The sequence below is a fragment of the Phlebotomus papatasi genome, chromosome 2 (assembly GCF_024763615.1).
Source record: "Phlebotomus papatasi isolate M1 chromosome 2, Ppap_2.1, whole genome shotgun sequence".
Taxonomy (NCBI): Eukaryota; Metazoa; Arthropoda; class Insecta; order Diptera; family Psychodidae; genus Phlebotomus; species Phlebotomus papatasi.
The window spans coordinates 19001411-19027381 of NC_077223.1; the positions used below are offsets into that span (position 1 = coordinate 19001411).

The following is a 25971-nucleotide window of genomic DNA, read 5'->3' on the forward strand; positions in this document are numbered from 1 at the left end:
TTGAAATTAATGAGCAATTTGAACATTTTAATTTGCTGAATTCAAATTTAATTGAGAAACCACATTTTAGCATATTTAAACATGTTTCGGTGGGCCAAGTATTAGTTTTATATCAATAAATAAGCGAAAATCTATTAATTCAAATGATTTTTAATGCAAAATAACGCATGGGAACAATTAAATTGAATTTACAAATTGAAAAAAATCCTAGTGTGATAGCACGGTTAAACTCCTATAAACTTTTATAAATGCTAAGTATATGTTTAATTTCCCAAGGTTAGTTTTGTCTATCTGCATTTAAAGTTTAAAAAAATTCACAGAACAGTTTTTCTTTTGTCGTGGTTAAATTTCTGATCAAAAATATCTTCACAAAGGATATTCTGCTGCAAAAAAATATTTTGAATATTTGAATTAAGCTTAACATAACCTAAAACTATTCGACTTAACCTATGACCTATGACTAAATAAAGAACGAGTATGTAGCTTGAGATTTTTTTGTTGTCTTTTAATCCTTAAAAAATGAATGAGGAGTGCATAATAATAATTGTGCAAAAAGAATAATTAATAACTCCTCATTTGTTTTTTTTGCCTTTTTTAAAAGATGATTTTTTTTTTAGATTGACAGATGACCTGCTATCATATCGTCCTCAAAAAATTAACCTTAAATATATTCTCCAGTGAATTTTAGTCAACATCAAGATACGTTTTATGTTATTTTCATTGTTTTTTTTATGTTTATATATTCCAGAATTTTAAATTATATTTTACATAGCATTTATTGAAGAAATTGCGCAGAATTTTAATAGAATCATCGTTATTTTCCTTCTATAATTGATTTTCTAGGTTTTCTATCTCGGGTTTTATTTAGATTATGAAAATTTAATTAAAATAAAAAGTTTTTAAATTTCCATAAACTGCAAAATTTAAAGTTGCAAAATAAATTGGTTGAATTTTTTTTGTTTATAAATTTCACGAGTTTTTTGGGACAGTGTGACCTAACCTCAAAAAACAGTGTCATTCAATGCGTTTCGGGAGGAAGAAAATTTCTTGGATTTACCGTGGAAAAAGATCTTTAGAAATTTTCCTAACAACTGCAAATTGTATTTGAAGGATTGTAAGTGTTGCCTAAAGTGTGTTCAAAGTGTAAAATTAGATATTTTAGTGTGAAAATGCGTGAAAATAATTTGGTGAAAAATATTTATTGAAAATTGTAGTAGTAGAACGGTGTGAAGTTTGCAGTAAATGGTGAATTTTGCGATGGCGGCCATGTTGTTCTAAGCTCGAACTGTCTCTCTTCATCTCACTTTATATTGTCTCTCCAATCGAGGGGTCATTTACCCGTGCGTGTGTCTGGTGTGTCGAAATAAATCCATTTTATTCCCAATAAGTGTGAAAATTTTGGGTGAAAAACATTCTCTGTGTCATCGCAAATGTGTATGGATTGTGTTTTGTGTGGAATTTGACCTGGAGCTGCGGTGAAAAGTGCTAAAAAAGTTGATTGAGAAATCCACTGTGTTGAGAAAGGAGGATTCTTAGTTGAGGCGACATTGGTGTGTGCGAGGGAGAGGGCACGAGTGGGTGAGGTGCGGGTGTGAGTGAGAAGGTGCGAGGTGGAAAAAGGTGGAGAGCTGAATATTGACAATTTTCTCTTTTGGGGTCCCGATGCAAGTGTGAGAGGGTGTTGGGGAATTAAAAACGCAGTTTTCCCCATATATTCTACATCGCAACATCATCAAAATTGCAGGTAAATTGTTTATTAGTGTCTATAAAATAGTTTTGTGAGATTTTTCCATGAAAATGTACAGTAGAAATGTGAGAAAAAGTGACTTTTCTGTGTGATGGGAAAAATATGCCCAAATTTCTCCAACGCCACTCTTGACAAGAGAATCGTGGGAGAGAGAGAGATGGATGCTGTGAGATTGGCATACTTTCCCACTCACACCCACGGGATTTTCCGTTTGTGGGGCACTTTTGATGGTGGCGCCCACGGGTGTGAGTGAGAGAAGGCGTGAAAAAATGTCACACAGCACGGAAATTTGAGAGGGTTTGGGGGGATGGTGGAAAATTGGGAGAGTCAGAGAGTAAAAGATGACCAAAGAGCGAAAGGGAGAGGATGAAAATGATTGGGGAGGATGAAAATGGTGATTTTGTTCCATTTTTCATCCCATCCTCCATTCATTTTCTCTCTCGTGATGGCCAAGAGAGAGATGGAGAGAATGTGAGAAAAGTGCCAAAAATTGCATCATTTTTGACATTTATCTCCATCTCACTCACTCTAATGCATTACAAATTGGGATTCAGTACACAATGGTGGCGATATTTTCATCTCTCGCAGAGTTCGTGATCATAAGAAACATAAGGAGAGTCCCATGATGAGTGGTCAAGCTTTTGGTACAATAAGATTCTTATATTCATCCACTGTGCTAAAATTTGAAAAAAATTTGGGGAAATGGCCGTAAAAAATCAAACAAGTTGGTCAGTCAATTAGAGTCATGATTCTTTTACCTTCGATTTTATTTATTTCTTACGAAATTAAAGATTGTTTTGATTAAAGAATCAAATGCTGTTAAGATTAACTTTTGTTCAAAGTTTAGTCTCTTTGTTTACGCTGATACCCAACGCACAATAACTTTGGTTTTATAAACATAATTTTGACGTTTCAATGAGAGTGAATGAAATATAGATCTAGTTATCTCGCTTTTCTCTCATAGGAAGTTTTGATAACATGTTTATCAACAAAGTTATTGTGCGTTGGGTATAATTTATTTGCTAACATGTTGTCAAAATTACGTATGAGTATGAGAGAGATGACTAGATCTAGATGCCACTTACTCTCACTAAAATGTCAAAAATATGATTTCAAAACGGAAGGTATGCCCAGCGTGCATAACTTTTGTTTGTCAACATGTTTATAGAATTTCTTATCAGAGAGAGCGAGATGACTAGATATGCGTTTTATTCACTCTCTGATCAGTGATATCTTCACTGTGCGCAGATATCACTGATTAATCAAAAATATGTTTACAAAACAAAATTTATTACGAGCTGGGTATAATGCCCAACGCACAATAATTTTTGTTTAGTAAACATGTTTTTGATATTTCAATGAGTGTGAGTGAAATCTAGATCTAGTCATCTCGCTCCCTCATAGGAAAATTTGAAAACATTTTTACAAACAAAAGTTATTGTGCGCTGGTCATAATGATCAGCACACAATGACTTTTGTTTGTAAACATCTTTTCAAAATTTCCCATGAGAATGAATGAGACGACTAGATTTAAATCTCACTCACTCTCATTGAAATGTCAAAGAGGTGTTTACTAAAACAAATGTTAGGGTAGAGCAAGTACTTTTCGCCATCTTAAGGGTTGACACCCTTAAAATTCTTATAATTTTTGTCAAAATAAAATGAAATTTTGTGTACAGGTGCTTTGAAGCATTGTCTCTCTATTTAACCAGCATTTCTGAAATAAAGGTCCCTAACGAATAATAAAAATACTACGTGATAGTTTATAGATTAGGTTTATTAAAAATGGATTCCATCCAAGAACAAGCCCTTAAAATTATTAATAATATCGTATCAGTATATTATCCGAAAATAAAGCTGATCAAGTGTTACTGTTACGATATCGCGACATGATAACCGAGTTTGAGTTTGTTCATTAATAATTAATTAATTATGAATTCATTAATACTGAGGACATGTGGATTTAGCAGGATAGTGTGACATGTCATATAGCCTAAGAAATAATTCAATTCCTGCATAAGACATTTCATGATTGTGATTTCCTCTGTTGGTGATCCGAATTGGTCCATTAGATCATGTAATTTTAGACCATTACATTTTTTTATTCGGTTATTCGAAGTCACAAGCCTAAGTCAACAGACTACATCCACCTGTGTGCATTAAAAGAGGACTTTTATTCCTGAATTATTGAAATTTAGCCACATTTGTCCAAAAAGGTCATGAAAACCTTAGACGAAAGGATTCATATCGTCCGTTAAATCAGCATTTATCGTAACTTCATTTTTGCGATTTTGAGATATATACATATTTGGAATCAGCGTACTTTTGTTTATTAAATGCACTTGTGAAAAAGAAACTTTTATAAGCCCAATAAAAATTATTTTAAACAAAAATTATCGTAAGTGCCCTTAATTAAGAAAAATTTATCAGAATTTGTCGTAACTTCCATTTTTGAGAAAGTTACGACAAATTTCCATACAACATTTTCAATAATCAGCATTTGCCGTAACTTCTTTTGCTCACTTGCATGGCTTATAATTTGCAGCAAAATTGCAATATTTCTCAATAAAACGTTTATAAACTCTTCCAAATATCGAAAGACAGTGCAAATAGTGTAACATTAAATCATTTTAATTTAATATTTACGAGAAAAAAAGTGAGAAAAAATCCCTACCCATCTGTCATTATTTCAAAACAAAACAAGCGACGTGGTGCACAAAATTTATTAAATAAAATTTATGAAATAAAAGCTTTTAGGGACAGGGATAACAGTATTATTGACAAATTTAGTCAAATAAAAGCGCTTATTATCACTAGAATAATTCAAATTGATATAATGCATTTTAGAAAATTGTCGTAACTTCCAAGCTTTCCATACATTGGAAGTTACGGCTTTATAAACGATGGAAGTTACGATAAAATATTATTGTGTTTCTTCTAACATATTTCTCAATATTGTAGCTTTTAAAAAATTTTATAAAGATTTTCTCGAGTTAACTTACAGTTTATTAGTGCCACTTTCATTATTTTGACTCAAAAGTATCGCATTCAGGGCTCATTTTTAAGAAAAATAATATTGAACTAAAAATTTCGTCTCCTGAAAAGTTATCAAAAGGATGTTACGACAAATGCTGATTTAACTGACGATATGCCAGCAAAGCCATGAAGGTTAATTACTGGATGCGATATTTAATACATAAACCCTATCTTATGTACTTTGTTTTCCAATTTAGAAAAAAAACGTGATTGAGAAAAAATGTGTTTTTTATTTAATTTAAATTTTGCGTAATTTATGGGACATCCTATAGAAATATTCCTCATCAAAAAAATTTCCGCCTGAAACTCTTCAAATTGTTAGTATCTTGAAAATTCCAAGTATCTCCGAAAGGTTATTGGAATTATTATAAGAAAACAAGAAATTTGACGTCTTGAAATCTTGAAATATTGGTTCCAGAATTGGAAATCTTGATATCCACACGGTTTTTGTCTTGGATTTCAAGATTTTTCAAGACATTTGACAGATTTGACATTCTTGATCTAGATTATTTTTGATTTCAGAATACCAAAATATTGAATTTTTCTTGATCTTGATTTCGATCTTGGTCTCTGAATTGAGGCCAATGTCTTTAATATTATCGTATATTTTAAAAATAAATAAACATTTTAAGGGAATAAAACATTTAAAGAAAGATTAATTAAAAAGAGATTTTCAGAGAATCCTTAAATTAATAAACAAAAAATTCATATAATAATTTATTTTCACTACAATAAAACTACATTTTTAAATAAAACCATAAAGAATTTAGGAGAATACAGTAGACTCTATCAAATTTGGGTATTTGGGACCGAAATGTCATCCGAATTGGAGAGAAATTCGGGCATCAAATGGCTTGAAATGCAACGATATTTTGTTCACCTGCATATACTCATATTAAGTTTACCTGCTCATATTAATTGTAAATTTCATGAAAGCCTCTCAATAATGCAAAATCACATCACAACTAAAACAAAGCATGGCAAATTTAAGCATATTTGCTTCATTCGATAAAAAAATCTTATAGAATTATTTGTGTCCTTGTAGGGTTATTGTAGCTAATTCAAAACCTGCCCCAAATGGAAATTTTTCGCTACTCCAAATGGAAACAACATGGTTTTCACGATAAATACAGTACTAAATTGCTACATTTATATATTTTCTATACCACAGTTTAATTATTTAGTTAATTTTGCTCCAAATAAAGCGAAAATTCATTCATATTCACAAATTTTAATTTGTTAATTTCTCAGAAAAATTAAAAATGTACCTTTTCACCATTGAATTTTTCATCGATCGACCATGTTTTCCAATGAAAAACACAATGAGGTGACTGTTGTTTATTCGTTTTGTTTAACATTTAATGTCACATTTCTGGCTAATTTTCGTTAAATTAAGTGCTAATCTTTATTGTTAACGGTACGTAAAGTTTTCAACTGAAATAATTACCTATTTCGTGAACAAAGAAAGTTTTTCTGAAGTGTCTGCAAATGTTTCAATAGGAAATCCTGGAAATATGATTTTTTTGGAGAGTTTTTGTTATTGTTTTAGATGGGAAAGAAGAAAAGACCAGGAATAAGTACAAATCCTGCACTCAAGAGCAACTAAACAAGGTTTTGGAAGCCTTTCATAGTGGTTTCACTTACTTACACTGTTTGTCCCCAATTAGAAACTTTCCCTTGTCTCCATTTGCATTAATATGTTTCCAATAGAAGCATTTTACTCTCGCGTATTTTTCTTGTATTTAAGAAGTTTTCACATAATCTAAAGAATTTTCACTAAACAGTAACATTCTAGAAAAGTCAAAGAGCAAATTTATGTAATTCTCTTCAGAAAAAATATGAACTTAATGTGTTAAATATTCTGCCAAAAAGCGTCTGGAAATAGTTTTGAATTAGGACATTTACCTTAAGTTTATATGGCCAAAAAAATTGTTTTTGTTTTGTGGGACACCGGTGTCCTATTCGTCCTTAAAAGGCTAAAATCACCAAAGAAAAGTCGATAATGCAGAATCACTTGAGAAGAGTAAAGTGCTAAAAAATTTTCATTTTTCATTGAAATAGCGCCATAACTCATTAGAAGAATATCAGAAAAGGGTATAATGCGTGTTGAAGTTACACTTAATCATAAATTTCTTGAATTAGTTACTTTAGATGGCCAAAAGGGTTTGCTCCACTTTAATGTTTATAATTTATGATTAACACTTCGTAGAACCCTAACTAAAAGTGTCACGGAAGGACCAAGTGGCAGCCGCTGCCATTTATCGGATTTTACATAATATTTTGATAATTTTAATTATATTTTAACATTCGGAGCTTTAGTCAGTTCTTTTCTGGTGTCTGAATCAGAAATTTCACCTCCTTGGGTACTATATCTAAAGATTTTTAATTTAACCATTCGATGTTGTCATCTTTATCAGAATCATGGAGTCAGGGAAAGTGGTGTGCCTTTGGATGCGGCAGCCTTTGAATGTTTCAATTTTTCTCTTATTTTTCAAAGCAAAAATTCTACTTTATGAACAATAGTTAATACTATTAACTATTTTCTATTAACATCGCTTAACAAAATGGATTTTTAGCTTTGGAAAGTAAGAGAAAAATTGAATAATTCCCAAAATTATTCATATTTCCCAATTCAATATTTCCCATAATTCTTCTCAATAATTTGCAAAAACACTTTCAATTTGTTCTTTTAAGGCTTTTATACACTAACAGTCAAGAAAATTACATCTGCAGAACGTCAAACTCCCATATAAAGTGCATATGGCAGCAACTGCCACTTGGTCCTTCCGAGTGCAGTTTTTTGTTTTTGCAATATATTTACATTAATATTTAATTTTTATTAAAAATTTTATAACGAAAAAATAGCCAGATAAATTCTGCACGCATTCAATCAGGCCTTCAGGCGAAATGATATATTCTTCACTAAAAAAATTAAATTGAAAACTAAATTGTCAGCGGCTGCCACTAGGGTCCTTCCAAGTGTTAAAGACCTCTAAACATAAGAGAAATTTTTGGTCAAAATGGATAAATTTGGAGAAATTTCTCACGATCTGTAGAAGCTATAAAAGATATCGTTGTGTTTAATTTTAGAATTTGTCGTAAGAAGCAGGTGAACAAAGATTTATTTTGGTATCAAATTCAATATATTCAGTATATTTTCAGTCTTAATGGTTTTGTGAAAAATAAATCTGTTGCCCAAAATTGAAAAAGCAAAAAATATTTTAGGATTTCGTTTGTGATTGTTGAAAAAATTAAATAGGGTAAGTGTGCCAAATTTCGGCATATTTGCTTGCAAGGGCCAAAGTCTTAAGTTTGAAATTTAATATTTTTGATACAAATTTGATTTTTTGTTACTCTTTTTTAAGGAGTGTTGCTTGGAACCTTGTATACAGTTAATCGTCTTTATTTTCTTTTAAATTATTCTTAATGCATTTTAAAATGAATAAAAATGTAGATATAGCTTTAATGGCCTATTTCGGCCACCTTGGTTCTCATAGCTCTGTTCCCTTCCGGAATTCTTCTAAAGTCTTTTTCACATCATCTCGATCGTAGAATGGACATTTTTTATGGAATTTTGAGGAACAAAATTGCAAGCTGCCCGAAATTGCAAGCTGGCCGAAATTTGCTACACTTACCCTATGTAATCATCAATAAACAAAATTAACAGTAAATAAATATTTCAATTTGCATAAATCAGTTTATAGCACATTTTACAAAATATGATTGATCACCCGGAAATATAATGAAATATTTCCCTTGTCAAAATAGATATTTTATTGCTCGGAAAAAAAAATCAGAGTCAATTTAAAATGTATGAAAATACGTTTGACAGTTATTCGGGAATATAAAATTATCCTCCATGTGGAAGACAATATCAGTGAATTCTTCTAAATATGAGACAATTTTAGAAATTGGTACAATTTCCTTTGATTCACGCACTATTTATATTTTTTCTCTGCATTTTTCTAGCATTTTTTTCTTTTTCTCTAAATTTTCCAACAATTTTCTCTTCTCTTTCTCTTACAGTGAGACGAATTTGATGCAGCCTAGACACCGAAAAAGAGACACTTTTTTTTCTTCTAAAATAAGAATCTAAGATTTATGGTATATTTTCTTACCATTGAATTAGTTGTTGGAGAAGAAGGAGGAATATTTAAAATTGGAAAGGATAAAGGTATAATTTTAGAAAATTTGCAAAATATTTTTGGAATCGTAACGTTTTTTTTTATCCTCCATCTCTCTTTCTCTCTTTGGCCTTTAAAGTGGCTCTATGTAGAGAAATTTCCAAGGGAGCGAGGAGACACTCAAGTGAGACAAGAAAAAATGGTGAAAATGTTGGAAATGCCGTTCCACAGTGTCCTATTTTAACTTTATTCGACACACACGTAGAATTACGAAAAAAAGGGGAGGATAAGAAGGAATCAAGAGGTGGATAAAAGTGTGGCGAGAGAAGAAGTCACCAAAAATAGATCAAGTGGATTATTGTCACTCCTGGAGATTCCTTTTTGGGGAAGGAAGTCGTAAAGGAGGGAGCAAATAAGAGAGGACCACGGACTTTTTGACTCATTTGGTGGCTAAACTACTATGCTAATGGATAAAACAAATCAAAAATGTAAGTAATAGAAGAAGAAAAAGTAACACGTGGTGAGATGTTGTTGAGTGACCCAAAATAGCGTCACAAGTGTTAAAAATAGAAATCACAGAAGATGAAAATGTAATAAGAGGAAGAGAGAAAGAGAATGTCAATGAAATCCTTGTCGAGAGGCAAATGTCTTTTTGCAAAATATCTCACCCACTTCCTGGGATGATGAAGCACTTTGGCAACAATCTTTCTCGCACTTGATTGAAGAGGAGAAAAAGATTCTTTATCTGGGTTAAAAAATTTCTTGGGAAATTTGATCTATTTTATTGACCAATATTATGTATTTCTATAAATATAATTTTCAGTAGATATTTTGATAAAAATATAATAATTATTTTTATCTAAATTTTTACATAAATATCTCTGAAAATCCCGGGGTTTTTCAAATTTTGGTATCACCACTATTCTGAAATTACAGGATCCCTGTTTTTGGAATTCAGGAACTAAAAGAACGTAGGCTCCTGGGTTCCAAAATCCCAGAATCCTAAAATTGTTACAAAATCTGGCTTCTCGAAAGCCTAGGGACCCTAGGGACCCAAATTCCGATTATCTCGGGACTTCAAAATTTAGGGTCCCAAAATTCCAGAACCCCGAAATTTCAGGGTCCGAATATCCCGGAATTCCAAAATCCAGGGACCTCGAAATCACAGGGTCCCCAAAATCCCGGAACTCCAAATTCCGGGCTCCGTATATCCCAGGATTTCCAAATCCAGGGAACTTGAAATCCCAGGATCCTAAAATTTCGGGGTCCGTATACCCTGGGATTTCCAAATCCAGGGTCCCGAAATTCAAGGATCTCAAAATTCCAGAACTCCGGAATACCGAGGTTCGAATATCCCGGGATTTAAAAATCTAAGTATCCCGAATATCTCGGAAATCTGTATGAGGATCCCGAAAATTCTATGCGTGATCTTAAGCTTTCGGTATTGTAGTATGTATTTCAGGATCCCGGAATAAACGACTCCCGTTTTATTCAATATTTCTGACTTCTTGTAGTTAAAAGTTTACTCCAGTCCTGTGCTCGTTAAAAGTCGTGTAATATCAGAAATTTTGTGTTGATAATTTTAATGAAAATTACAGAGCGATACTGGTAATATTAATCTCGCTCATTCACGGTGCCATGATAAATATTTTTGCGCCAAAGAGACATAACAGACACAAAAACTCATATTATATATTTTCTTCTCTATTTTATCCCTATTAGCAGATCGTGTCCCTTCTTGTAATATGTACTTTTGCATTCCTTATTAACCAAAATAGTGTTGTACAAAAGGGTTTTTCTCAAACCTATCCTGAATTTTGGGACAGCTTAAAAGAATATGAGTCTTCCAGTTGTTGAGTTTTTGTTGTAATATCGACAATTATTCACAATTAACCCAAATAACTGTATTCAAAAAAAATTATTAAAAGGACTTTCTTGTGAAAATGACTTAACTCTAAGGAATTAAACAATTTTCACATTAAAAAACCTCTCATTTTCTCTACGTGAATTTTCGCGGCAATTCGAAGAATCTCAACAGGCACCACCAAATTCACTTCGACTTTTCTTTTAGTTCAGGCCTGGTTTACTCATTAAAAATTGTTCTTTCGTTATTCGGTACCTACTTTAAGTAGTTTAAAAGTTAAACTGCAATACACTTTTTTTTAAAAAAAATAGAATTCGAGTTTTCTTTTTGAGTCGTAGGGTAGACTGGGGCAAAAAGTCACAAAACTGATTTTTTTTTTACAAGTTCCCCAGAAATTCTAATTAGCGCAGTTTTATAGGAAATTACCGCTCTACAACTTTGTGAAAGTAATTTTACTCTATTTTGTATGGAAATACATTTATGGACCCGATTTCTAAAAGGTAACTATGTGACCATTCTTAAAAATCCTGACGCAAATAGTATCAGGCATGATGTGTCATCATATTTTGATTCGCTTTGTAATACGGGCTTCAGACCTAAGGCTTAGCCATCTGGCTTAACTTCTCTAATTCTTTATCAGGCACGATTTTTTAATAAAATTGCTTGTTATTTAGATTTTTGAGATCTTCGGTAACAGGGCTAACCCTCCAGTCTGAAGCCTGCACTACGGGCTTCCATAAATTAAAAAAAAATACCTAGATACAGTGCCCGCTCTCTAATCCGGATCGGCGTAATCCGGATGAGTTCTCAACGGTTACATATAAAATAATTTTGAGGTTATGTATGCATGTCTGTTCACCAATGAAAATGAATTATCTTGTCAAGTTTTTCTTTAATAAATTAAATATAATAGCATAGAATTCTCTAATTATGTCTTTTTGATCTTCTGTAAAACTTTTATACTAATTTTACAAAAAATCTTATTTTATATATTCGAGACGTTGAACAAATTCAAAAAATCCATCCGGATTACGAAGCGGACATCTGTCATATTGTACCCAATCATCCGGATCACAAAGCGGGCATTGTAACATATTTTCATAGGAAATTTATTCCTCTTCGCCTTTGCAAAACACCGTTTTCTCTATCTGAATAAGAAAAACGCTTTTCAAACTATTTTAGAAAAATCGAGTGTCAAAATGTGGTGGTTTTCACTTCCTGTTGGTTTTCTTTCACATTGATATTCGAAGAATATAATTTTTTCGAATTTAGAGTTTCGAATTTTCAAACTAAATGTTCGCACAAGATAAGGAAAATGTATGAAATATTACATAAAGAAGTTGTTAAAATTATTAGTCAGTGATTATTAGGGGAGTTTATTATGAAATGAGACTTATTCCTTTGATTTTTCTCACAATAAAGCAAAAATAGGTAAATTTTGACTTGACCGTTTTGAGATTCGAACAGGAAGAACATTGATCACCATGCGGATGAAATGAGAAGTAAAAATGTCTTTCCTTTGGCTTTCGAAACGGATCTTCGATTTTTTTTAAATTCCAGCGGTTAATGAAGCAATTCGGTATTTTGGTTTTCGCAATTTTGACCGGCATCCTATTTTCCTTGGGGAAACTACAGCTGTGAACGCTCGGAATGATGCCCATAATACTTCTGCCTCATTTTACTGAGTCAATGAGTAAATCTTTTAGTATCTTCCGGGTTTGCTTCATAATAAATCTTCATATCTTGTGCGAAAAATTAGTTCGAAAAATCGAAATCTGATTTTGAATTCCCCAAAGATTAAGGGACACAACGGACATTAGTCTTTCCGTACAGAAGTAGATCTTGAAAAATTCGAAAACCCATTTGAAGATCAAAAAAATAGACTTTCTTACTTCTTTATAACTCCGCAAGGTGGCTGAGGTACATCCTGTTCGAATTTCGAAGTGTTCAAGTGTCAAAATGTGACGATCTTTTCACATTGTTCTGATGAAAAAAAAAAACAGAACAATGACGTTTACTGTTCTTACCCCAGTATTTAATCACTCCATAATCACTGAGTAACTTTTTGTCAGCTTTTAAGTGTGATATTTGATAAATTTTCCCCACCTTGTTCGAAAAGTTAGTATGAAAATTCGAAATTGAATTCCATTTACCTTTTATCCAAGACACTATTGGAGAATCAAAATTTACTTCTGTTTGGGCTCAATCTTGTCAGAAAAATTAGTTCAAAAATTAGAATTTTGTATTCCCCAAAGATTAACGGACATTAGTGGAAATATTTTTTAGCAGAGACACTTCTAGAGAATAATACTCCGACTGCGAGCGCACTCAAACGTGAAACTTGAAAAGTCTGATAAAGTTTTACTGAACTAGAGAAATCCTGACAGGGATTTTCATGAATCTGCAGAAAGAAAAGGCCCCTGTCAGTGAAATATTTTATTGAGTAACCCCTTTGGAGAAAAAGGCCATATCATAATTGAATTTTAACACGAATTGATTTCCTTCCAAGGACCTATGATGAGGATATTTAATTTTGTATTTTAATTTGCAGTGGCTATGTACGTGTGCAGTTCGGGTACAGATCTGTCCCGACAACGTCATGCGCCTCTGTATGGTCGTCTGGTGGCTGAGGAACACCTCCCGGCCACTCATCGTGAAATTGTGCAACGCCTATCATCCCCAGCGGCTTCCTCCACGGACATCCGTGCGATGCAATCGCGCATCCCAATGCACTTCAGGGAATCCTCAACGGCGCCTCTGCGGAAGCTCAGTGTGGACTTGATAAAGACCTATAAGCACATCAATGAAGTTTACTATGCAAAGAAGAAGAGACGCGCCCAACAGACGCACTGTGATGATTTGTCACACAAGAAGGAACGAAAGTTGTACAATGATGGCTACGATGATGATAATCATGACTATATCATAAAACATGGTGAGAAATTTCTCGATAGATATGAAATTGATTCGTTAATTGGCAAGGGGAGCTTTGGGCAAGTTGTAAAGGCATTCGATCACGAAGAGAAATGCTACGTGGCGATTAAGATTATAAAAAATAAGAAGCCCTTCTTGAATCAAGCGCAAATTGAAGTGAGACTCCTGGAGATGATGAACAGAGCTGATACGGAAAACAAATACTACATCGGTTAGTTTTGGAATTTTATTTTTAAAATATTTTTTTAAATTTTCAAAATTGAATAATTTCTTTTTTCCAGTTCGACTAAAGAGGCATTTCATGTGGCGAAATCATCTCTGTCTAGTATTTGAACTTCTATCCTATAATTTATATGATCTACTGCGTAATACAAATTTTCGTGGAGTATCACTTAATTTAACCCGAAAATTTGCTCAACAATTATGTACTGCATTACTTTTTTTAAGTACCCCCGGTAAGTATTTTTTTTTTTAATTTTTAATTAATTGAACATGAATAAATTTGATTGACATTATCACTAAATTGCAAAAGTAAAATGTTATGATTTCTATAAACAAAATTGTGTGTCTTCTTTGTCATTTCAGAACTGAGTATAATCCACTGTGATCTCAAACCAGAGAATATTTTATTATGTAATCCCAAGCGATCCGCAATTAAAATAGTAGATTTCGGAAGTTCATGTCAGCTCGGACAGAGGGTGAGTTATTTTTTTTAATAAATTTGATACCGTGCATGAGATTTTATTTTAATTGCAAGATAATGCATGTGAAATAGCGAGGAGAGAAAAAGTAGTCTCAAATAATAAATTTTCATCGAAGTGTTTTTGGCGCTAAATCAAAATATTTTAATGGAAAGTTATCCTTTTATTATTCCAAATTTATAAAGTTCTACGGAAAGTACATTTTTTTTTTAATTTCTAGGAGAACTTTAAAAGTTAATAAACTACATTCAAAACAGAGGCCTATCGACATTTCATTTTTCCATACGTTTTTTCATAGAGGAACTGAAGACTATTGGCAAGTTTTTTCCTAAAGAGAATTGACTTATCAGTCTGATATATTTCGAAATTGCGCGTGAAAAGCTATATACAAATACATATTTCATAATGTTCGCCGAAATAATACAAGAACTACGAGCAAATTTGTTAAAGTCGCGGTGCAATATTTGCAAAATTTTTACAAGGAAAAATGAAAAATATCTTCACTTTTTATTAGGCTTTATGGGCCCCTGATTCGAAATAAATAAAATTTTTAACAGTGCTGTTTATTGAAAGAACTCAATGGGAGAGCAACAATCTAATTCTTTTTTTTTCAATTTGTCAGAGGTTTGTAGCTCAAACAGTATAAGATATGTAATTCCGCTCTTCGATGACACCCCCCGCTCTTTGCGTTTTTTCACAAAAACGTCATAAATTGCAAAATGCACCTAATAAAATATTTGTTATTTTATCTCACAACACGTGCTTAGTGAACTTTTTCAAAAATTTTCATAAACTGTAATCAGAAAAATGGAATTAGACCCAAAATTAGCTCTTTCCAGCCTAGGTTTTTTTTCTATACCTATTCGAATGTATATCAGAGGGAACTTATCTAAAAACCTGTTGGAAATTTTTAGAAAGAATACCGAAAATTCAAAATGAAAATCTAGTTTCAGTTCACACAGTTCCATATTGAGCCGCAACAGAAGCAGATTTTGATTCTCCAATAGCGTCTTGGATAAAAGGTAAATAGAACTCTATTTGCACAAATAGTCGTTGAAGTTCGAAGAATTCAAATTCAATTTCGAATTTTCATACTAAATTTTCGAACAAGGTGGGGAAAATTTATCAAATATCACACTAAAAAGCTGGCAAAAGAGTTACTCTCTCCGTACAGAAGTAGATCTTCAAAAATTCGAAAATCTATTTGAAGATCCAAAAAGAGACTTTCTTACTTCTTGATAATTCTGCAAGGTGGCTGAGGTACATCCTGTTCGAATTTCGAAGTGCTCAAGTGTCAAAACGCGTCGGTCTTCATGTTGTGAGGAAAAAAAGCAGAACAACGACGTTTACTGTTCTTGTCCCAGTATTTAATCACTCCATAATCACTGAGTCTTTCCGTACAGAAGTAGATATTGAAAAATTCGAAAATCTATTTGAAGATCCAAAAAAGAGACTTTCTTACTTCTTAATATTTTCGCAAGGTGGCGGAAGTTACATCCTGTTCGAATTTCGAAGTGCTCAAGTGTCAAAATGTGTCGGTCTTCACATTTTTGTGAGGAAAAAAACAGAAAAACGACGTTTACTGTTCTTGCCCCAGTATTTAGTCACTCCATAATCACTGAGTAACTCTTTTGCCAGCTTTTTAGTGTGATATTTCATAAATTTTCCCCAGCTTGTTCGAAAATTTAGTATGAAAATTCGAAATTGAATTTGAATTCTTCGAACTTCAACGACTTTTTGTGCAAATAGAGTTCTATTTACCTTTCATCCAAGACACTATTGGAGAATCAAAATCTACTTGTGATCGGGCTCAGTAACTCTTTTGCCAACTTTCTAGTATGACATTTGATAAATTTTCCCCATCTTCGAAAATTTAGTATGAAAATTCGAAATTGAATTTGAATTCTTCGAACTTCAACGACTTTTTGTGCAAATAGAGTTCCATTTACCTTTTATCCAAGACACTATTAGAGAATCAAAATCTACTTCTGTTTGGGCTGTTTTTGGATCTTCAAATAGATTTTCGAATTTTTCAAGATCTACTTGTGGATGGTAAGAATTGTTTATTTCTTGTTTTGTCCGCATGATTTTGTCCTGTTCGAATTTCGAAGTCTCTTAAGTGTCTCTAAATGTAACTATAGTTTTACTTTTTTGACAGAATCAAAACAACAAGGCGCATTTTATTATAAATTGACCTCATAATCACTGAGTAAATATTTTTTACAGTTTCTTAGAGAGATATTTTACACATTTTCCCCATGTTGTGCGAAATTTTAGATTGAAAATTCGAAACTGAGTTTGAATTTTTCGAACATCAACGAATTTTTGTTCAAATAGAATTCTATTTACTTTTTAACCAAAAGGCACTGTTACAGAATCAAACTCCAGTTGTGAATAGGAAGGTTCTGACAATCGAGATAAATTCGAAAAGTCAAAAAAAAAAAACTTCTATTTTCTCAAGTTACATCTTGAATGGTAGGGATTGCTTTTTAAAAAGGGGTGGCAAAGCATCCCAGGCTTTGCGAAATGCTCGAACTCGTGACTTAGATGCTATACCTCAAAAGTACTTTCGCATCATTTATTTAAAATTATATTCGAACAAAAATTACTTAGCGGAAAATAACCGGTTCAAAACCGATTTGAACCGACTTATAAATCATTTAAAATACTTCCCAAAATACACATAAGGAGTAATTTAATTGAATTTCGTATAAAAATTATTTATAGGTTATGAACCGCTTCATTGCCGATTCAAAATCGATTGGAACCGGTTCAGTTTTGTCAGAAATTCCAAGACCTTTCCAACGAGCCCAAATATGACCCCATTCGCTTGATAAATGCGCTCTCTAGTGTCTTTTTAATCTTTGACTTTGAAAACCCGTTATTAGGAATGATTCAACGCTATTTCCGTATAGAGGAAAGTGGTCTGCCTTTGAACAAAAAATGATGTTCAAAATTTGAGATTTTTTTCAGAGTAAACTACAACATGAGTTTTACTTTGCACTACACCAAAAAATTCTCTTGTTCATTAAGCTTCTATGCTTACCCCGTTCAGGACTCGTAAGTCCTCTATTTTTCCTAGTGAGGAACTTAAAAATGTGATGTCGATATATTCAAAGGCAGCCTGCATGGTCTGCCTTTGAATGTGGTTGAGGCAGCCTTTGAATCTTAATTTTTTACTGAGAATATTAGGGCTGTAAAATTAAACGGCCCATAACACTGTGCAACTATTTTATACTTTTTTTGTCCCTGGATTCTCATGCTATTTTTTTATTGCTAGGGTCAAATGATTTACGAAAATACTTATAATTTTGATTTCATTTGGTTTTTGCGCTTGGAATCTAGGCAAAACCGTTTTTGCCGTTTTTTGATACTTGGGTGCCTATATCTCCGATTCTGATGAACCGATTTATTTCTTAATATGGGAACATTTGTTCTCCTTTAGATGACCGATAATTCTTTGGACAGATAGAGTTCGTGAAACTGACACCAGGGGCGCTGTAGTCTCAAATATGTCAGAAAACATGGAAAAATCGAACTTTTTAGCAACTTTAATCAAAAATATCTCGAAAACTAGGACTGCCCCTAACAATATGTTTTATGGGTTTGACAGAGAATTTTATTAGCTACATTTTCGTCCATCTGCAACCTTTCTCTCAGATTGTTTTTTAACCTCGATATTGAGGTTCAAACAAAAATCGAGCACTGTGATATTGTCTGTAACAGGGTTGGCATCTGACCAATGTCCAGTGAAGTGCTCCTGCAGAGAAATCCCAAAATTCCCTGTATACCCTCATTAGGAGTAGTGGAGATAGTTAAGATATTTTTCAGAGGCAATGTCACAGTTTGACCACTGAGGAAGGCGCACTGCAGCGCCGAAAGCTTTGGCAAAAAATCCTGTGCGTTTTTCGTGTTCCTGAAAAGAGAAACACCACTGACGCACCCGGAAGGAGATTATCTCCCTGAGTTTTTTTTTAAATTCTACACAACCTTAGTATGAATGGTAGGGGTTGCCTTAGAGCTTAGAAAAGCTTTTTTATTGCTATTAAGCCATTTAAGTTGGAAATTTAAGCGCTAGATGCCAGACAGACAAAATAGACGAATACAGTAGACTCTCGCTCAATCGGCTCTTTTTCAATCGGGCGATAAATTTTGTTGGCAATTTTCACGTTTAATTATGAAGCTAATTTGCTCAAATTCGCGGTAGTTCTTCCTATTTTATCGTGATTCTTTATAATTAAGCGCTTTTTGTGGAATTTACAAAGGCTTTGATGCCCAAATCTATTGATAAACCGGATGACATTTTGCCCCAAATACCCAGTTTAGAGAGAGTCTACTGTAAACATCTTAACGTATTTTTTTGTTAAGAATCATTGGATACTCAAAGATATTCCTGAGATCCTGGCAAGAAAGGGGGGGGGGAGGTTGAAATGCGGAAATTACAAGTGGTACACAACCAAAGGATTATTAATATAACTTATAATATATTGCACTCCCTGTCAAATTCAATCAATAATAATTTAGTTATTGCATATTTCATTATGAGTGGCTTTTTCTTGTGTTCACACGCTTTCAATATGTAACACTCATCCTTTATTGCTACATTAAAAGCTAATTATTCACTAATAGGATTCACCGCACTGCAAAATTAAATCTATATGTAGATATGGTGGGCAATATTAATGATGGGTTCTCTTTGAAGTTGCTGTAGTAGTAGTTATATTCGAGAGACTTTAATGGAGAGGATGATTTACCAAGTTAATTTAAACTGTGATTTTCCAATGGATGTTTCTGTTTTTTTTTAAATAGAAACAAAAAGAAAATCCCAGTTTTTTTTTACGTAATTAAATTGTCTTTTTTTCAGATATATCAATACATCCAATCGCGCTTCTACCGTTCCCCCGAAGTCCTGCTTGGCATCCCATATGACCTGGCGATTGATATGTGGTCATTGGGATGTATCCTGGTGGAGATGCATACGGGTGAACCACTGTTTTCCGGTTGCAACGAGGTAGATCAGATGAATAAGGTGGTTGAGGTGCTGGGAATGCCGCCAAAGCATTTGCTGGATCAGGCGCACAAAACCCGAAAATTCTTTGACAAACTCCCCTCGGATGGGAGTTATGTGCTCAAGAAGAATCACAATGGGCGAAAGTATAAGTTGCCGGGCACGAGGAAGCTCCATGAAGTGTTGGGAGTTGAAACGGGAGGACCGGGAGGTAGAAGGGCAGGAGAACCTGGACATTCGGTGTCCGATTATCTCAAATTCAAAGATCTAATCTTTCGAATGCTGGAATTTGATCCGAAATTGCGCATTACACCATACTATGCCTTGCAACATAATTTCTTCAAACGAACTTCCGACGAGAGCACCAACACCATCAATTCAGTCAACAGTAGTCCATCGGTTAATTTACAGGACCAACTCATCCACGGTATGTCCGCAGGAAGATCTCAGGGTGGAGGGGATTTTAGACTTGTCTAGAGGAGGAGGGGATTAGACCACTAGGAGCCAAAAAAAAAAAAAATGAATAGAGAGAAAAAAAAACAGAGAAATAATGAATACAGAGAAGGAAAGAATTTTTTCCACAATAATGGGCTGGGAAATGTCTTCTACGTGTTTGATAATATTCATTCGATTGAAGATTGATTTCCCGGAAATCACAGACACAAAAAAATGCCAACAAGTGCAAGACTGCCAATAAGTAAGTCATAATTTCATTTAAAATTGTTTTCATTGCTAAAAAAAATAATTAATTTTACAACTAACAATTATTTAAAATTGAACTTACCTTTTTTTGATTGAACACTAGAAAATATATTTCACATTTTTGCAATTGAAGGAATTTATAAATAATAGCTAAATTTTGCATTAGACAAATATATTTAACATTTAATATTGTTCAGTTCTTATTTTTTAAATGTTGGATGTAGTCTAAATATATTTAGGATATTATGTCCTTGACAGACTTACGACTTAAGCCGAAAGGTGGCTTAGTGGATAATAACGGAAAAAATACGCTAAGGTCTGTCAAGGCCCTTACAGCTTAAGAAAAAAAATCTACCGACAAGGGAATCATGACATAATTGCAGATTTTCAAATAGGAAAAATAACTAAGAATCTCAATTACAATTACAGGTTTCTACTTGACATAATTTTGTCAATAATCCTTATAAAAATTAATCATATCGTTCGAATCGGTTATACAGACCAATTGAGTCCGACAGCCTAAACGTAAAATAGAAGAAGAAGAAGAACTGTCGTTCAAAGTTACCATTGAGATCTCGTAAAATGGCTATATATGGACCCGAGTGAGTCCGACAGCCTTACATAAAATAGAAGAAGAAGAAGAGATCTCGTAAGGAATTAAGGTAAAGTACCCTGTAGTCGGCCTGTTTCTCAACTCGGCCAGTGGGACTATTTATTCAATTTACATAGATTTGCTATAATATGGTCTTACGATCTAACAATATAAGGTCTATTATATTATATTTAACGTAAATCAGTGAAAATTTCATAGAAATTGACTATAAAACGTTAAAAAATTGGTTAAATAATTCAACTGGCCGAGTTGAGGAACCGGTCGACTCGAGGGTACTTTACCTTACTTTAAAATTTTGCAAATTGTTCAGCAAAACTTTTAAGAAAGAATTTTTATGAGAATTTATATGGTAATTTTCTTGGAGAGGGAATTTAAATTGTCCTATCAGATGATTCCATAATTTCTAACTTGATTTAAAAGATGAACTTTAAAATATACAGGGAGTTCCGTCTTGAGTGACATTTTCCCTACATTGAGTAATAACCTTTCCGATTTAACAGTCCTCTCCGATTGAGGTTTATAGTGGAAAGTGTTCATGCTTCATACGATCCCAAGCTTCGTAATGACTAATTTTTTCTGTTTGTTTCTGAAAAAGTATTTACTTGGAATAAATATTGATTTCTTCAATGTTCCTTCTAAAGCAAACTGTAACATCCCACTCTCTAATTCTATCGGTGGCTAATTTTGCCCTGATCTTCCCTGTTAGTAAGAACTTACCCAAAAACCCGTCAGAAGTTCGAAAATTCAAAATGACTAGTTGCACAAAAAGACATTTATTTTAACACTTTAACGACGAGACACTTTACGAACTGAAAATCAACAATAAAAATTAAACTGAGAAACATAATCAATGATAAGTCTTACATCTAACCTTGGAAAGTCCAACAGAGTCTGATTCGGTGTATTTTGTGCTTCTATGAACGATAGGGACAAAAATAGCCCAAAAATTTAAGTAATTTTTCTGACAATACCAATGAATAATATTTTTCGCTTCAATGAAAAATATTACGTATGAGTATTGTAGTTTTTATTGCAAAAAGGGTTTTATTAAAAATTATTTTTTTATGGGACACCGGTGTTCCAATCGTCCTTAAAGGGTTAAAATGTTTTTCTTAAGCCTGTTTTTGTTTGTAAAATAACGGTTTTTGCATTTTTGGCTTCCTTATTAATCTATAAATTAAGATTAATAACCTTTAGATGGAATATAAAAACATTTAATTGATATTTTACCAAGTTTTAAAAGATTTGTCCGACTTTCCAAACTGGCCAATTCGCTTTTCAGCACTGTCTACCTTTTAGTAAATTATCTTGAAAGTCTGCATTAGGGTAATGTCCTAATTCAAAACCATTTCCAGACGCTTTGATTTTGACAGAAGATTCAACACATTAAGTTTATATTTTTTCTGAAGAGAATTACATAAATTTGCTCCTTGACTCTTCTAGAATGTTACTGTTTAGTGAAAATTCTTTAGATATAATTTGAAAACTTCTTAAATACTAGAAAAATACGGGAGCGTAAAATGCTTCTATTGGAAACATATTAATCCAAATGGAGACAAGGGAGAGTTTCTAATTGGAGACAAACAGTGCAAGTGAAACCGCGACGAAAGGCTTCCAAAACCTTGTTGAGTTGCTCTTGAGTGCAGAATTTGTTCTTATTCCTGATCTTTTCTCCTTTCCCATTTAAAACAATAAGAAAATCTCTCCAAAAAATCATATTTCCGGGGTTTCCTATTGAAGCATCTGCAGACACTTTAGAAAAACACTTTTTGTTCACGAAATAGGTAATTATTTCATTTGAAAACTTCACGTACCGTTAACAATAAAGATTAGCACTAAAATTAGCCAGAAATATGACATAAATTTTAAACGAAATGAATAAACAACAGTCACCTCATTGTGTTTTTGATTGGAAAACATGGTCGATCGATGAAAAATTCGATGGTGAAAAGGAACACTTTTAATTTTTCTGAGAAATGAACAAATTAAAATTTGTAAAAATTAACTAAATAATGAAACTGAGGTATAAAAAATATATAAATATATATAGTAATTTAATACTGTATTTATCACGAGAACAATTATGTTTCCATTTGAGGTGGCGAAAAATTTCCATTTGGAGCAGGTTTTGAATTAGCCTAATTTACCCTATGGTATAGTCTTTCTAGCATATGCAAAAAATAAGGAAGAAATAGTGGAGAACCACAACAAAATACACTATGAAAACATAATAAAATCATAAGGGAAGAGCACCACAGATCGGAATGTTTAGAGACATGCTCCATATTTAGTTGAAAATATAAGCCTCAAAATACTTTTTGGTATTTTTGTTGATACTAAGTACTCTATTAATTATCAATTTAACTATATCTGTGCATTTCATTTATAAATCATTACAATAAAGTAATAAAAAAGAGGTGTTATTGCAAACTTGCCTTCTGTACCTCGGATCGTCACGAATTAAATCAGGTGTTTCACAGAAAATTAGTTTTATAAATTAAATCTGGGTTATTGCAGTGCATTATTATGAGAGTTAAATGGTAAAAAGTAGCTAATAATTTTTAAAAATTCATTTTATTTGGAACAACGATACGGTATTAACCTGACGATCCGAGAAACACTGCCGATTCGTGGTGCTCTTCCCTTACAAACTTATGGAATCATCTGATTTTTCGTATAATCTCATAAGACATAAGCAATTTAGGGAAAATGATTACAACAGGGCAATTATTCTTTCAGTTTTTCTTTTAAATTTTTCTATACTGAAATATCGATATTTTCTTGATCTTAAATCTCGATAGTGGAAAGTGCCCATGCTTGATACCATTGGAAGCTTCGTAATGACTAAATTTTCTATGTTTCACAATATAGTGACTCATCGCAACCATATTTTAAAAACTATGGCAAAGTGGCCAGTTTTAAAAATATATTGCGGAGTCACGTTTATTGAGAAACATGGGAAAAATTTAGTCATTACGAAACTTCCAATGGTATCAAGCATGGGCACTTTCCCCTACTGATTTTATTGTTGAAGTTAAGGTTAGATTCCCTTGTCTTATGCTAAACTCTTATCATCCATTTAAAATTGACTTGTAAATGACTGATACGCAGCGTTCATAGGGAAACAACAATGAGTGGCGCTATCTGTGCGGTTCTTAACGTACCTTTAGGGTTACTATTAAAAAAACAATTTCCATATTTAATTGTTTTATCGACGAAAATAAATCTTAGGGCTTGATTTTTCAAATCATGCGAGAATATAGACTTTTAAATTAAGTTATAATATCTTTGACATTTTGTCAATTGATATTTTGACTTGTAAAGGGTTAATGGAAATCTTAAACTGTTTTTCATCATTTCTACATCCGAGGCTTAAATGGTTTCAGAAGTTAATGCGGGAATTCGGTCTCGTTTCCGTTCTTCAATTTTGTGTTTTGGCGAACTATCTAACTTTTTTCACAACTTTCCTGAGCAACCTGTTTAGATGGCGCCACTTAAAAAAGCAACGCTGTTGTAGTTTACTTGTGAACGCCATGTTCAAGTCTCTTAACTTAAAATCATCGATACGTTACTGTGGTTTAGAATTTGAATTCTTGAAATCACTTGAAAGAAAAAGACTGAAACTTAAAAAAAAAGAAAATCCTAACTAAAAGTTAAATAAGGATTTTTACTATGAAATTCATTTGGAAAAGATTTTCAAACAGATTGATGAAATGTTTGATAATCCAAAATGATGATTTACTTTATCCAATTTAATCAGGAAGTGTTAATATTTTGGGTTTTATAATCAAATATTTAATCAATCTGTTTCATATCGCAATTTCTTTTCACAGCGTTATATCCTCTATTGCATTAATTTATAAAAAACTGCCTAAATATTTAATTAATCATCAAATGAATCTGTGATTTTATCATCGGGAAATCATCTCAATTGATTCATCGTGGGAGTTTTGTGTGAAGGGATGTGGTGGGTGCGTCAAATGGATGACTAATAAGAAAGAGATTTTGGGGGAAAAGAGCAAGGTTTTGAATAATAAATGTGGCAAAGAAAAAAAAAATGGGCAAAGTGCTGAGAGATAGAAGAAGAAAAAAAGGATAAGGTGTTGTATGTAAAAGTATAAATGAATAATTTCCCCTCCTCAAATACAATTCGCAATAAAAAAAAACATGATGAAAACTCTCGGAAAACTTTAGATGACCGCCGATGACTTGCCTTTGTGGAGGAGGGAGACAGCCTAGGACGAAATTGAGGACAGGACATGGCCAAAAAAGCATCTGCCCCCTTCCACTCAGCATCTGGTAACACACAAAAACAAAAAAATCTCCTCACATTCTTTCCGGGGGTAGTCAACAAAAGTATTTTTGTAATATTGTCTCCGTTGAAGATGATGAAAAAGAAAAAACGAGATGAAGACGAAGAAAAACGCGTATAGTGGTAGAACATTTTATGAACCTTTTACCAAAAACGGAAAAAATACAATTTTTTTGATTTTTGGTAAAATGGAAAAAAAGCAAGAAAAAAAACTGAAGATGAACACGAAGACGATGAAAGGAGGAAGAAAAGGATGAAACAATGAGTAAACAACATGATGAATATTTATAAAAAAAAAAATGATAGTGAGAAGTGAGAGTGAAGATAAATGAGAAAAAAAACAACTAAATAGTAATTAAATATTCAAATGTAAATTCATTTTAGTAATTATTTGAAGAAAAACAATAAAGTAAAATAGTTGTAATTTCCAATATTACCTTTATTTATTGTAGTTTGAGTAATATTTTATAATTATTTTTAGATTTATTCATTTTAACTGCTTGAATTCCAAGAGAGAGATCCTGGTGCCAAACGGTGAGAGATATTGACTTCTGGGTATGAATTCTGAGATTCGTGAATTACTTACATGAGAAATTAACGGCTCTGAGATCACTTTTAGTAAGAGTTTTGTAAAGCTTTCGTAAAAACTATACTGTGCTTCCTAAGGTGCTGTATGATTTTTACATGACACTTTATATGAAAACTTAACGAAACTCTTACAAAAGACGATTTAAAAGCCGTGAGTTTCTCACGTGAAAAACTCACGCATCTCAGAATTCATACCCTGGTCTTTGGTAACCCCCCCAAAAGTTAATATTCTCTAGCGAACTAACTTACTTAAATTTCCCTACTCCCACTCCTTTCCATCCAAAAACATGTTTTTTGACTTATCTCAAAATTGGCCTAGGCGATTTCGTTTATTTTTGGCTA

General features: G+C 32.8%; 1 protein-coding gene across 4 annotated transcripts; it reads left to right on the top strand.

The window, feature by feature from the left end:
* The first annotated feature begins 973 nt into the window (after positions 1-973).
* On the top strand, positions 974-25472 carry LOC129802947 (serine/threonine-protein kinase minibrain). Of its 4 annotated transcripts, none has more exons than XR_008751831.1 (8): positions 974-1744; positions 8810-8957; positions 9047-9395; positions 13323-13916; positions 13987-14160; positions 14291-14403; positions 19271-20111; positions 24924-25472. XR_008751831.1 is itself a non-coding variant. In XM_055849195.1 (8 exons), exons 3-8 carry the CDS (start codon positions 9368-9370, stop codon positions 24935-24937), a joined length of 1494 nt encoding a protein of 497 aa, XP_055705170.1. In that variant the 5' UTR covers positions 974-1744; positions 8810-8957; positions 9047-9367; the 3' UTR covers positions 24938-25472. The 4 variants fall into 4 exon arrangements, 2 of the variants coding, with proteins under 2 accessions (XP_055705170.1, XP_055705169.1); XR_008751832.1 differs by lacking the exon at positions 24924-25472 and adding an exon at positions 24563-24917; XM_055849195.1 differs by having other exon boundaries at positions 19271-19841.
* Positions 25473-25971: the final 499 nt, after the last annotated feature.

Excerpts from the sequence above, each read along its gene's own strand:
- LOC129802947 (XM_055849194.1), top strand. The coding sequence starts at position 9,368 with ATGCTAATGGATAAAACAAATCAAAAAT. Across the intron at positions 13,917-13,986 it reads GGAAAACAAATACTACATCG|TTCGACTAAAGAGGCATTTC; the intron begins GTTAGTTTTGGA and ends TCTTTTTTCCAG. Across the intron at positions 14,404-19,270 it reads CATGTCAGCTCGGACAGAGG|ATATATCAATACATCCAATC; the intron begins GTGAGTTATTTT and ends TCTTTTTTTCAG.